Raw genomic sequence first — 13,421 nt, forward strand, 5'->3', positions numbered from 1 at the left:
AGGTCAAAAACATAACCGTCTCGCTGGCTACTAAATAAATACTCTAGAACTACGCCTGGTTTGGAACAAACATTTTATCGTATTGTAATTATCCAAATATGATTTTGCAGCAATGTGGGTCGTTATGGCTCGAAGAGCAAATGGAGGCAACAGCAGGTAAACTAGCTAGATGGTTAGTTAATTAGCGAGCTTGTTTCAGCGCTCGTTATCGTCTCCCTTTCCGGCTATCAGGCAAGAAGAACAGCGAGTACCTGTGACCGAAGTGAGCATTCAATTCATTTTGTTGGCGGAAGTGATTTTTTGACACGAAAATTTACGTTTAAACACGCTGATTCCGTGTAAATTTCACTTTTATGAATAAATAAGACTTGCCATTTTAAAAACAATTTTGTGCGATAGACTCTGAAAGCTCTTTGTGTACAGTACACAATTAAGGATGCTCCAAAAAAAAAAAAAAAAAATCGATTTATACTCAGAATTTTTATTTATTTTGATTAAAAATAAATTAGTTTTGAGAATCAATTAAAAAAATAAAAATACTAATAAAAACATTTACAAAGCTATTTTTTTTAATAATACATTTTTGGATTAAAAACAACTTATTGGAATTAATTATTATTGATACTGTTGCTTTTATCAATATTTGGCCTCCTTTTTTGGGGGGGGACGGCGTGGGGCAGTGGGGAGAGTGGCCGTGCGCAACCCGAGCGTCCCTGGTTCAATTCCCACCTAGTACCAACCTCGTCACGTCCGTTGTGTCCTGAGCAAGACACTTCACCCTTGCTCCTGATGGGTGCTGGTTGGCGCCTTGCATGGCAGCTCCCTCCATCAGTGTGTGAATGTGTGTGTGAATGGGTAAATGTGGAAGTAGTGTCAAAGCGCTTTGAGTACCTTGAAGGTAGAAAAGCGCTATACAAGTACAACCCATTTATTTATTTATTTAGTATTGTATTAATAAGTATTTTATTTCACGTTGGGGGGACTATATCTCTATTGAGACATATTAAGAATCAAGTCCAAATCGAATCGCCACCTCAAGAGTTGGAAATTGAATCGGGCCCAAAGATTCCCACCTTGTAACAATTAGCATGCAATTTAGCTTAAATCAATTGACCAGGAATGCTCATTGAAAAACAGATATCAACACAGGTCGATGTCACATTTAGTATTTAATTGACAAGTCTTGTTTTTTTTTTATTATTACAAAAAATGTAGGCACCTTTTACAAGGACATACAGTCTTAACTTGGCCTCACGTACAGGAAGTAGAGGATGAGACATGCTTTAATTAATAAGTGCTTCATAACAGTGTAATTTTGTCTGAACGACCACAAACTGCTTTCTTTCCGCCGTGCCGTGAAAACTATGCTCAATTTCTCCCTCGCCGAAACGCAAACATGCTACGTAAACAGTTTTAGTGCAATTACTGAGCTAGCGCTTCTGTGATTCACCTGCAATCTCATCAAACTCCAAAGAGTAAATAAATTAGTGGAAATGATGTGTTTCAATTTAGAAATGTTTGTTAGCTCGCTCCAAATCAGCACTAGGACGCAAGATAAAGTCAGCACTTGAGAATGTTTGGCAGTAAAGAGTTTTCTCCGCTCACGTCTTGACTCGCTACTAATCTTTGGAGAGGGCGATGATGGTGAAATGGATTTCCTGCGGGTCGCGGGCCATGAAAGTCTTACAAACCTCCACAGCATCCTGCATTGAAGAAAAGAAAGGTCAGTTGAACTTCTTTTTTTTTCAACATTTTTTTACATCCTTACCTCTAAGAGAGTACCCTCCGATGTTTTTCCGTGACAAATAGGGAAAGGTTTCCGCCCATCTGAGTGAAAAATAAACATTATTATGAGAAAATGCAACTTCTTAATTTGAACACCATCGTTACGTTACAAAAATGTTCACATTTTAACAAACCCAGCTCGGTAGCCCCCCTGTCAGGGTGACAAATACCTGGCAACAGACTCCGATTAACAGGAAATCCGGTACACAGGTTACAAAAAAGATCCATACATGAAAGGCGCCTGTTTGGTTTGCAAATACCATTTTTGGTGGATTTGGGACATTTCCCTCATAGTATTTCTTCTTTGTTTGTTATAATGTGTGTCAGGATTAATTTCACCTGGAGAATCAGCAGCACACCAATAAAAAACAAGACAAGTTGTGGGCCACAAATAGCTCCTGGCCGCATTTTGCACAACATTGGCCTAAAACATTTATCTGGGTCTAATAGAAATAATCCATTCCGGTGTCAAAATGCTCCCATTATAGAAAAAATAACAGTTCAGGGAATCTTTTCAGTCTGAATTCATAAAAGTAATTTATCTATATGGACGTAATGGTTCATCTCAGTTTTTCGTATGTTTAACTGTCACACAAGTGTAAAAAGAAGTTAGTTAGGGTTGCAGGATACAAATTATATAAATTTGTCCCACGAGGGAGCTTTTAATACCGTCGTCAAATCGTGATAATGAATGTTGATGACACATTCCAGCTGTGTCCGCCACATTTGACATCGATAAGCGAACGACGGCATCCCTCAACACAATATAGCATCCTCGCTAGCGATTAATGTCCCTCCTTACAAGTAACATTATCACTGGAGGACGAGAAAACGAGGAACAAATAACCATGTTACACTACACACCATAGAAGAATACAATTGTACGTTGTGTCCTGAGCAAGACACGTCACCCTTGCTCCTGATGGGTGCTGGTTAGCGCCTTGCATGGCAGCTCCCTCCATCAGTGTGTGAATGTGTGTGTGAATGGGTAAATGTGGAAGTAGTGTCAAAGCGCTTTGAGTACCTTGAAGGCAGAAAAGCGCTATACAAGTACAACCCATTTATCATTTATTATTTATAAAAATGCATAGCTATCTGCTATCCTAGAACTGTTAGGGTTAGTGGTAAACAAGGGTGGGTGGATAGAGACTATTATCTACAATAACGATAAGTACAGTGTCAGTTTGAGATGTCCGATAATGGCTTTTTTGCCGATATCCGATATTCCGATATTGTCCAACTCTTAATTACCGATATCAACCGAACCAGATATATACAGTCATGGAATTAATACATTATTATGCCTAACTTTGTTGTGACGCCCCGCTGGATGCATTAAACAATGTAACAAGGTTTTCCCAAATAAATCAACTCAAGTTATGAAAAAAAATGCCAACATGGCACTGCCATATTTATTATTGAAGTCACAAAGTTCTTTTTTTTTTTTTTTTTTTAACATGCCTCAAAACAGCAGCTTGGAATTTAGGACATGCTCTCCCTGAGGGAGCATGAGGAGGTTGAGGTGGACGGGGTTGAGGTGAGGGGGGGTGTATATTGTAGCGTCCCAGAAGAGTTAGTGCTGCAAGGGTTTCTGGGTATTTGTTCTGTTGTGTTTATGTTGTTCTACGGTGCGGATGTTCTCCCGAAATGTGTTTGTCATTCTTGTTTGATGTGGGTTCACAGTTTTTTATACGGCCACCCTCAGTGTGACGTGTATGGCTGTTGACCAAGTCTGCCTTGCATTCTTTCACTTGTGTGTGTCAAAATCCGTAGATATTATGTGAATGGGCCAACATGCAAAGGAAGTGTCTTTGAGGTTTATTGCCGCTCTGTACTTCTCCCTACGTCCGTGTACACAGCGGCGTTTTAAAAAGTCATACATTTTATTTTTTGAAACCAATAATTTTGAAACCGATAATTTCCGATATTACATTTTAAAGCATTTATCGGCAGATAATATCGGCGGACCGATATCATCTTACTTGTTATTGTTTATAAACTTAGAAAATAAGAGCAAATAGTAGTTTTTGCTTGTGTTTAGTTATTTTAGCTTAGTTACAGTATATCGCAGAAATCCATCCATCCATCCATTTTCTACCGCTTATTCCCTTGTGGGGTTGCGGGGGGCGCCTATCTCAGCTACAATCACAGAAATCAATTCAAACAAATAAACAATAAAAATGTAAAACAAAAAGAGCAAAAAGATGTAATGTAATGAAAAAAAGCTGAAATGTTGATACTTAACACTCTTGAAAAAACACAGACATCTTGTTTTAAATATTCAGTAAACAACGTCCTTTTTTTGCATTTCTTTTTCTCCCCCAAAAACAAAACATGTCAGAATGGCCCTTGCTTGATTTGACGTTTGACCATGCAGCCTTTGGTGAAAAAAGTTTGGACACCCTTGCACTTCAGTCTTATTACCTACTTCAAAAGGTGATCATTTTTCTTCCAAAAGCCAAAGACAAAAAGCAAAATGCAGTCAACTTAGGTCTTGCACAATATCACCCGGTTTGAACGCCACTTATTTGTTTGGAGGTTCCACTGTACACAACAGGGAAATAAAAACAGCCCATTGCAAAGCAACATTTATCTCACCTAGCTCGTACAATTGTCCTCCGACGTTCACAAAAGCTATAAAGTGAAGGTTGACTTTATCGTCTAAACTTGGCGCCTGCAAAAGACCATAATGTACAAAAAAAATTACACTTTAATCAAATCAAGTCATCAAAAACACAAACACACCTCAGTCTGTCCCTCCTGTGCGCTGGACTCATGTGTGACACGAATACTCTTGAGCAGGGAAAAAAAATAAAAATTTGTTAGCTGAATCCTAATGCTAATACCAGTTTGTTTGGGCTTCACGCGCACACCTCATCTTTCTCCAGGAAAGCACCTCGTTCTTCTGGATTCATTTTACAGGTGAGCTCCACAAACTTCTTAAGAGGAGAGCCAGATTCTTAAAAGAAGAAGAAAAAAAAGAAAAAGAAGGGAAAAAAATCAGACTGGGCAAAAAATTTACATCAATACACTTAAATAGACACCTCAAGAAAGACAAACAGATGAAGGTGTTGAAGGCAGTCGTGTGTTGGGGTAGACATATTTCTCACAACACACTTTGCAGCAGACATGGCATATGTAAAGCTGAAATCTCCAGAGGAATTTAAAAGACAAAGTTCTGTTGTATGATCCGATTGCCGGACGATGTAAGATCCAAATGCCGGACATTGTAGAATCCGATTGCCGGACTGTGTATGATGTGATTGCCGGATGTTGCATAAACTTGTCAAAGTGCTTACAGTTACACTATCCTGCAGTCATTGGTTTACTTGTTAACAGCCTGGAAAGCAGGCATGGCATCTTTAAAGTTGACCTTCATAGACCCCTCAAGAAATATTTTCTCAATTGCTTGTATTCAATTACGTGACTTCTTCCCGGAAGTTAAAAACAATGGTGGTCAAACAAGCCAAGATTGCTGTTGTGCAGCAAGCAAAGTCTCTGCATACGCAAGGGGCCTAGATCTTCCTGCGAAATACAGATACGAGAAAAATATCTAACTATGCAATGGAATCTGTCCCTATGGTTTATCCAAACAAGATTTGTCGAATAATATCAAGGATTATCCATTGGTGGTGATGTCAGACATAAACGATCTTGTGCTCCACACGTCACTCTACAATGGGCGGTGTGGCTAACGCCATCCAAGTCTCTGCCGTTTTGTCCTTGGAAAATAACTACAACCCACCTGCTCCAAATGCCACGCACACTGGTTTAAATGTAGTTTAAATATATAGATATTGGGTTTCACTATGTGAAGCGCTTTGAGTCGCTGGAAAAAAGCGCTATATAAATATAATTCACTTCACTTCCCAACAAAACAGACGAAAACTTGGAAAAGCACGGAGGTCTACAACCTCTGTGTGGCTGGATCAAGTATATTGGTATCAAGATTAGACCGGATTAATAAGTATCACTTTTGATCAAGATTCAAATTCATGTCTACATCCATGTTTGTTGCCTTGTTGTTGCTCGTGCAGTTTACGAGTACCCGTGTTGTTCCCGTCTTTATCAAAACAAAACTATAGATGTCAACATGGTGCATGTACTGAAAGCTTAATTTATGACTGCTGCCTTTGGTAAAAGCTTAACTCTTTTAAGTTTTGCTTACATTTGATTTATTTTATTTAGACTCGCCGAGTTGGTATTCTACAAAACACTGGCAGCAAAAGTGTGTTCGAACAAAAAAAAATAAATAGTTAAATTGGAAATACTGAAAGTTAAAAGTATATCAGACAAACCTTTAACGAAGTGATCACTGCAAACTCGTGCATTCTTAGAGTAGAGTGCGTGCCGTTTTTCTTGTCATTTTCCTAAAATTTTGCACTCTTCCGCCTTTCTTGATTACCTTTCGATGAACTTTGAATAAACTTTTATTCTTTTTGTGATTTGTATCTTGTACAGCTGAAAACAACGCAAGCATGTGGCATTTTCTTCGAGAAAGGCTAAATGGTGCCTAGTACCTGTACATACGCTGGCTTAGGGCTGGGCGATATATCGATACACTCTATATATCGCGGGTTTGACTCTGAGATATAGAAAATTACTATAACGTGATATTTGAGTATAAATTCTCACGCAGTTCTTTCTAGCTGCAGGCATTATACTGCATGTGTTTCCAACTCTCTCGTCTCTCCTTCTCACAGAAACTTAAACCAAGCGCATCTACTTACATTTGTCACGTGTGCAACGTCACACGCTCCCGTGGAGCAGAGATAGCGACATGGTAACGTTAGCTGTGATGCTAACGGTGAGGTGCGGGTGGTAATATGCGAGAGAGAAGGTGCGAATCTGGTAACAAATGGAAGAATTAATTATCAAGAAAAACAGCACGGGATCCATGGTGGTTTGGCTTCAAACGGGAATATGTTCAATATTATTGCGGCAAAAGCGTCACTACAAAAAATACCAGCACTGCTAATATGGCATCATTTGAAAAGTCACCCGCTAGAAATCAACATCAGATCAACATCGTATGAAAAAAAAAAAAAAAGTCAACAACAGAAGGAGATAACGTCCGCAGGAACCTATGCAGCTCATTTTTATTTGACAGTTATTGAAATATCTTGTGTGACATCATGCACAAAAGTGTACTTTATTTGTTTTAGTTATTGTAGTGGCGTTCTGTACAAAAAGTACGCTTTACTGTTGTTTTGATATGTCATCTTAGTTACAGTGGGGCAAAAAAGTATTTAGTCAGCCACCGATTGTGCAAGTCCTCCCACGATGACAGATGTCTATAATTTTCATAATAGGTACACTTCAACTGTGAGAAACAGAAAGTGAAAAAAAAATCCAGGAATTTACATAGTAGGAATTTTAAAGAATTTATATGTAAATTATGGTGGAAAATACGTATTTGGTCAACCATTCAAGGCTCTCACTGATGGAAGGAGGTTTTGGCTCAAAATCTCACGATACATGGCCCCATTCATTCTTTCCTTAACACGGATCAATCGTCCTGTCCTCTTAGCAGAAAAACAGCCCCAAAGCATGATGTTTCCACCCCCATGCTTCACAGTAGGTTTGGTGTTCTTGGGATGCAACTCAGTATTCTCCATCCATCCATCATCTTCCGCTTATCAGAGGTCGGGTCGCGGGGGCAGCAGCCTAAGCAGGGAAGCCCAGACTTCTCTCTCCCCAGCCACTTTGTCTAGCTCTTCCCGGGGGATCCCGAGGCGTTCCCAGGCCAGTCGGGAGACATAGTCTTCCCAGCGTGTCCTGGGTCTTCCCCGTGGCCTCCTACCGGTTGGACGTGCCCTAAACACCTCCCTAGGGAGGCGTCCGGGTGGCATCCTGACCAGATGCCCGAGCCACCTCATCTGGCTCCTCTCAATGTGGAGGAGCAGCGGCTCTACTTTGAGTCCCTCCCGGATGGCCGAGCTTCTCACCCTATTCTTCTTCCTCCAAACACAACGAGTTGAGTTTATACCTAAAAGTTCTATTTTGGTTTCATCTGACCACATGACATTCTCCCAATCCTCTGCTGTATCATCCATGTGCTCTCTGGCAAACTTCAGACGGGCCTGGATATGCACTGGTTTAAGCAGGGGGACACGTCTGGCACTGAAGGATTTGATTTCCTGTCGGCGTAGTGTGTTACTGATGGTAACCTTTGTTACTTTGGTCCCAGCTCTCTGCAGGTCATTCACCAGGTCCCCCGTGTGGTTGTGGGATTTTTACTCACCGATCTCATGATCATTTTGACACCACAGGATGAGATCTTGCGTGGAGCCCCAGATTGAGGGAGATTATCAGTGGTCTTGTATGTCTTCCATTTTCTGATAATTGCTCCCACAGTTGATTTTTTCACACCAAGCTGCTTGCCTATTGTAGATTCCCTCTTCCCAGTCTGGTGCAGGTCTACAATTCTTTTCCTGGTAACCTTCGACGGCCATAGTGGAGTTTGGAGTCTGACTTTTTGAGGCTGGGGACAGGTGTCTTTTATACAGAGAACGAGTTCAAACAAGTGTCATTAATACAGGTAACGAGTGGAGGACAGAAGAGCTTCTTAAAGAAGAAGTTACAGGTCTGTGAGAGCCAGAGATCTTTCTTGTTTGAAGTGACCAAATACTTATTTTCCACCATAATTTACAAATAAAGTCTTTAACATTTCTACAATGTGAATTCCTGGATTTTTTTTTCACATTATGTCTCTCACAGTTGAAGTGTACCTATGATGAAAATTACAGACCTCTGTCATCAGTGGGAGACCTTGCACAATCAGTGGCTGACTAAATACGTTTTTGGCCCACTGTACATCATGCACAAAAGTGCACTTATAGCTTGTTTTAAAATGTCTCTGACAATCTTGCGATTATTGTTTTGGAAATGAGGTGAATGTCTGTGCCACTGCTTAATAACTGTTAAATAAATACAGTTTTGGTCAATTGATTTAGTTGGGATTTCCCTGTCTGCATGAAAGTTTAAAATGAGCATATATTAATGCAGTATGAACAATAATGTTTTAATGTAGACACATAGACTCATCATACTGCTGTGATTATATGCATCTAGTGTTAATTCAAGGCTCAGGCAAAATATTGAGATATATATCGTGACATGGCCTAAAAATATTGAGATATTAATAACAGGCCTTATCGCCCAGCCCTACGCTGACTTGACCACCACACATATAAATAAGGATATGACGTCATTTAAATCCAAGCAATATTACTGACAAAATGCAATGTAGCTTTTTATATACACAACGATTCGATTAAGATTCAGGATTAAACATCGATTTTTGATGCATCTTTAACTTATGTATCTTGATGCATATGTACATTTATTTTCATTTCACTCAATAAGCATTTATCTTAATGTTTAAAAACAGTGCATTTGTAATAAGAAACATTTGATTTTTTTGCCATCACAATTATTAAAATAATGGAAATTTGTGCAAAACTTTGTGCCCTCCAATAAAAGAAGCTGATCGAATCTCTTGGTGAAGTGTCTCGCTGCAGTCAGCTAAATTTTAAAACTGTCTGTATTACTTCATTTATAATAAATACATCGATTATTGAAGGTTAATAATCGATTTTATAATTGTCCATGTTCGAATTGCAATGCATCTCAAAATCGATTATTTCCCCCACCTCTATTCACAACCTCTTAATTAATGACTTCGTAATAACAACGCACCAAATTCCAGGTGTGCAAGGTTGTTGGCCACGGCGTGGATCAATCCTATTGTTCCGCAAGCATTGCTGATGGTTTGCCTCATGAAGAAGATGTTTGGAGAGACTTCTTGCAGTTGCTTTTTCAGACGGTCTTCTTCCTCTTGTTTGTAGGCTTCATACTGGTTCACATTTGGAGACAAAAAGCCTTTAAGAAACATGAAGGTGGACGCAAAAATGTTTAATTTTCCCTAAGGAACTCTCCTAAGGAATCAATAAAGTACTATTTATCCATCTAAATATGCCGAATTTAGATACTGCGAAGGCTATAATATGCCTTTCACAGGAACTTAATGTTTTATCTGTGTAATTAATGAGTACCTTCTCTGTGACGGGGAAGAGGAGCAGCACAGCGCACACAGGTCGAGGCACCATGCTGAGAAGCTCTGGATCCAAGCCATAAACATCTCCAAACTGCCAACTGAGCTTCATACCCAAAGAATTGACAAACTAGGCAAAAAAATTATACACTATTACTACACAGGAACAGCTACTGTAGACAAGAGAATGCGGCAACATGCAAACACTCCAAACACAGAAATGATACAAAAACAAACTATATAACAAAGGCAATATGAAAATGCTAAAACTTAAAAATGCCATTATAATAGGTTGGTAAAGTGGCTGTGCCAGCAAATTGAGGTTTCCAGGGTTTCGACCTGCCACCAATCACTGACAATGTGTCCTTGGGCAAGACATTCTACCCACCTTCTCCCAGTGCCATCAACAGTGGTTTAAATGTAACTTAGATATTAGGTTTCTCTATGTAAAGCACTTTGAGTCACTGGAGAAAAAGCACTATATACATATAATGCACTTCACTAATATAATATATTAGTATATATTATATTCTGTATGGATAATATGTGAATATTACATACCGTATGTTATATTTTTTATTGCTACCGCGGTTTTTAGTCTGCTTAATACCCACATTATCCTTTCAATCCTTATACTTTCCATCCTTTGTAACTGAGCTACTGTGTGGAACAGTTTCTCTTGTGGATCATTAAAGTTTGTTTATGTCTATAAAGGCCAAATTAAATTATAAATAACAAACCCGAAAAGTAAATACAAATTTAAAAAAAAAAAAGTAAATAAATTGTTTAAAATAAGTTAATGAATTAAGATTAATGGCTACAATGGGCACGTTTTGTAGGGCACAGCTTATTGAAGCGGGGTTTGAAGCGTGATATGATACACCACAACCCGGGGACCCGAAAGGGACAAGCGGTAGAAAATGGATGGATGATAGAAAGCATGTTCCCCCTGGTCACATGCGCCCTTGTGGCTGGTATGAAGCCATGAGCAGGAATGCCAGAAGAAAATGGTCTCAAGAGGCAAAATAAAATGCAACAATTTTCTTTGTTGTCAGTTTTTTTCCAAGAAGTTAGTGCATGTGCCTCATAATACATAAGACCTGAGTTCAATCCCGGGCTCGGGATCTTTCTGTGTGGAGTTGGCATGTTCTCCCCGTGACTGCATGGGTTCCCTCCGGGTACTCCGGCTTCCTCCCACCTCCAAATACATGCACCAGGGGATAGCTGGATTGGCAACACTAAAATGGTCCTTAGTGTGTGAATGTGAGTGTGAATGTTGTCTGTGTTGGCCCTGCGATGGGGTGGAAACTTGTACAGGGTGTACCCTGCCTTCCGCCTGAATGCAGCTGAGATAGGCTTCAGCACCCACCGCGACCCCGAAAGGGACAAACAGTAGAAAATGGATGGATGGATGGAAGATTAATGGCTACAATGGGCACGTTTTGTAAGGCACAGCTTATTGAAGCGGGGTTTGAAGCGTGATATGATACAGCACGCACCGCGATCCCGAAAGGGACAAGCGGTAGGAAATGGATGGATGATAGAAAGCATGTTCCCCATGGTCACATGCGCCCTTGCGGCTGGTATGAAGCCATGAGCAGGAATGCCAGAAGAAAATTGTCTCAAGAGGCAAAATAAAATGCAACCATTTTCTTTGTTGTCAGTTTTGTTCCATGAAGTTAGTGCATGTGCCTCATAATACGAAGGACCGGAGTTCAATCCCGGGCTCGAGATCTTTCTGTGTGGAGTTGGCATGTTCTCCCCGTGACTGCGTGGGTTCCCTCCGGGTATTCCGGCTTCCTCCCACCTCCAAATATACATGCACCTGGGGATAGCTTGATTGGAAACACTAAAATGGTCCTTAGTGTGTGAATGTTGTCTATCTGTGTTGGCCCTGCGATGGGGTGGCAACTTGTACAGGGTGTACCCTGCCTTCCGCCAGAATGCAGCTGAGATAGGCTCCAGCACCCCCCGCGACACTAAAAGGGACAAACGGTAGAAAATGGATGGATGGATGGATGGAAGATTAATGGCTACAATGGGCACGTTTTGTAGGGCACAGCTTATTGAAGCATGGTTTGAAGCGTGATATGATACAGCACGCCCCGCGAACCCGAATGGGACAAGCGGTAGGAAAATGGATGGATGATAGAAAGCATGTTCCCCGTGGTCACATGCGCCCTTGTGGCTGGTATGAAGCCATGAGCAGGAATGCCAGAAGAAAATGGTCTCAAGAAGCAAAATAAAATGCAACAATTTTCTTTGTTGTCAGTTTTGTTCAATAAAGTTAGTGCATGTGCCTCATAATATGAAGGACCGGAGTTCAATCCCGGGCTCGAGATCTTTCTGTGTGGAGTTGGCATGTTCTCCCCGTGACTGCGTGGGTTCCCTCTGGGTACTCCGGCTTCCTACCACCTCCAAATACATGCACCTGGGGATAGGTTGCTTGGCAACCGTAGAGTTTGAATGTTGTCTGTCTATCTGTGTTGGCCCTGTGATGAGGTGGCGACTTGTCCAGGGTGTGTCCCCCGCTTTCCGCCCGAATGCAGCCGAGATAGGCTCCAGCACCCCCCACGACCCCACAATGGACAAGCGGTAGGAAATGGCTGTATGGATGGAAGTTGCAGAATTGCATTCATGAATTTGTTTTGGGGGGTTTGTGTATATTAGATGGCATTTGCAGCCCTTTTCTTTTGATCTCGCAGTATACTAATTCAATTTATATCTATTTTATCGTGTTGGTCTGACTTAGGGACATATTCTGTGTTTGGAAAGTTTGGACGTTGCTACGTAGCATTAATGAGAATATTGAGATGGTATTTTGTTTGTTTTTCAACAAATAAGCGCCTTCGCAACCACACTTACTTTCGTCATGACCTGAAACGACAAAAGACAATGAAAATTATTAGTTGACATTTTTTTGTGTTATTTAAGCCACAATAACGATTAGCTTATGCCCATTGATAGCGTCACTTAAGCTAGCCCGCACATGCCGTCACTTCTTTTCCACCTGTAACTCGATTAAAGACCATAAAAGACCATCGACACTTACTTCGGGGTTAGACTCCAGAGGCAGCCAACGCGGATAGCTCATTTTCAAAACAATTTAAGTTAGGTTTGTGGCGAGAAGAGACAGATTTTGACAGCTGGGCTTCGCTTGCTCTCGCTTCCGCGTCGGCACACGGAACTTAGTATTTAACCACAACGAAGGGGAGTCTGAATCTCTAATTTATACGACGACGGAAATGTAGATCATGTTAGACGTGTTGCAAAACTAACACGAATTTAAAGTAATATTGATATTCAATAAATAAATGCTATGGTCATTTAAACTTCAAATAAATCACTTTTAAAACATTCTAATCCACACAACCTCCTCCAACAAATGAAACATTCCAGAATTTAGGGCGGGATAGGGGGCTTTAAGTTTTCCGTTTGTATTATCGCGAGAACTCTTGCACATGAAGTCATTTGTCTGAGATAATTGTGTGAATGACCCAAAGCATTCACTCATTTTGTTATTCTTCTTCTTCTCCAGATTTTGGTGCGCTCTACCTTCCACATTTTTCACCCGATTTAA

At 40.5% G+C, this 13,421-nt stretch overlaps 1 protein-coding gene across 2 annotated transcripts; it reads right to left on the reverse strand.

The window, feature by feature from the left end:
- Window positions 1-1,156: 1,156 nt before the first annotated feature.
- On the reverse strand, window positions 1,157-13,193 carry uchl3 (ubiquitin carboxyl-terminal esterase L3 (ubiquitin thiolesterase)). Of its 2 annotated transcripts, XM_061879784.1 has the most exons (9): window positions 12,894-13,193; window positions 12,707-12,718; window positions 9,843-9,971; window positions 9,487-9,643; window positions 4,659-4,744; window positions 4,531-4,578; window positions 4,384-4,459; window positions 1,769-1,827; window positions 1,157-1,703 (listed from the first exon to the last, which is right to left on the reverse strand). In XM_061879784.1, the coding sequence occupies exons 1-9, from the start codon at window positions 12,933-12,935 to the stop codon at window positions 1,620-1,622; spliced, it is 693 nt and encodes a 230-aa protein (XP_061735768.1). In that variant the 5' UTR covers window positions 12,936-13,193; the 3' UTR covers window positions 1,157-1,619. The 2 variants fall into 2 exon arrangements, with proteins under 2 accessions (XP_061735768.1, XP_061735769.1); XM_061879785.1 differs by lacking the exon at window positions 12,707-12,718 and having other exon boundaries at window positions 12,894-13,192.
- Window positions 13,194-13,421: the final 228 nt, after the last annotated feature.

This window comes from Nerophis ophidion, linkage group LG19 (genome assembly GCF_033978795.1).
Source record: "Nerophis ophidion isolate RoL-2023_Sa linkage group LG19, RoL_Noph_v1.0, whole genome shotgun sequence".
In the NCBI taxonomy this organism is placed as follows: Eukaryota; Metazoa; Chordata; class Actinopteri; order Syngnathiformes; family Syngnathidae; genus Nerophis; species Nerophis ophidion.

Bases quoted from the DNA above. Each gene is read 5' to 3' on its own strand.
- uchl3 (XM_061879784.1), bottom strand. From the start codon at position 12,935: ATGAGCTATCCGCGTTGGCTGCCTCTGGAGTCTAACCCCGAA. The intron at 4,579-4,658 runs GTGTGCGCGTGA...TCCCTGCTCAAG, and splicing joins CTTTCCTGGAGAAAGATGAG to AGTATTCGTGTCACACATGA. The intron at 4,460-4,530 runs GTGTGTTTGTGT...GGTCTTTTGCAG, and splicing joins CACAGGAGGGACAGACTGAG to GCGCCAAGTTTAGACGATAA.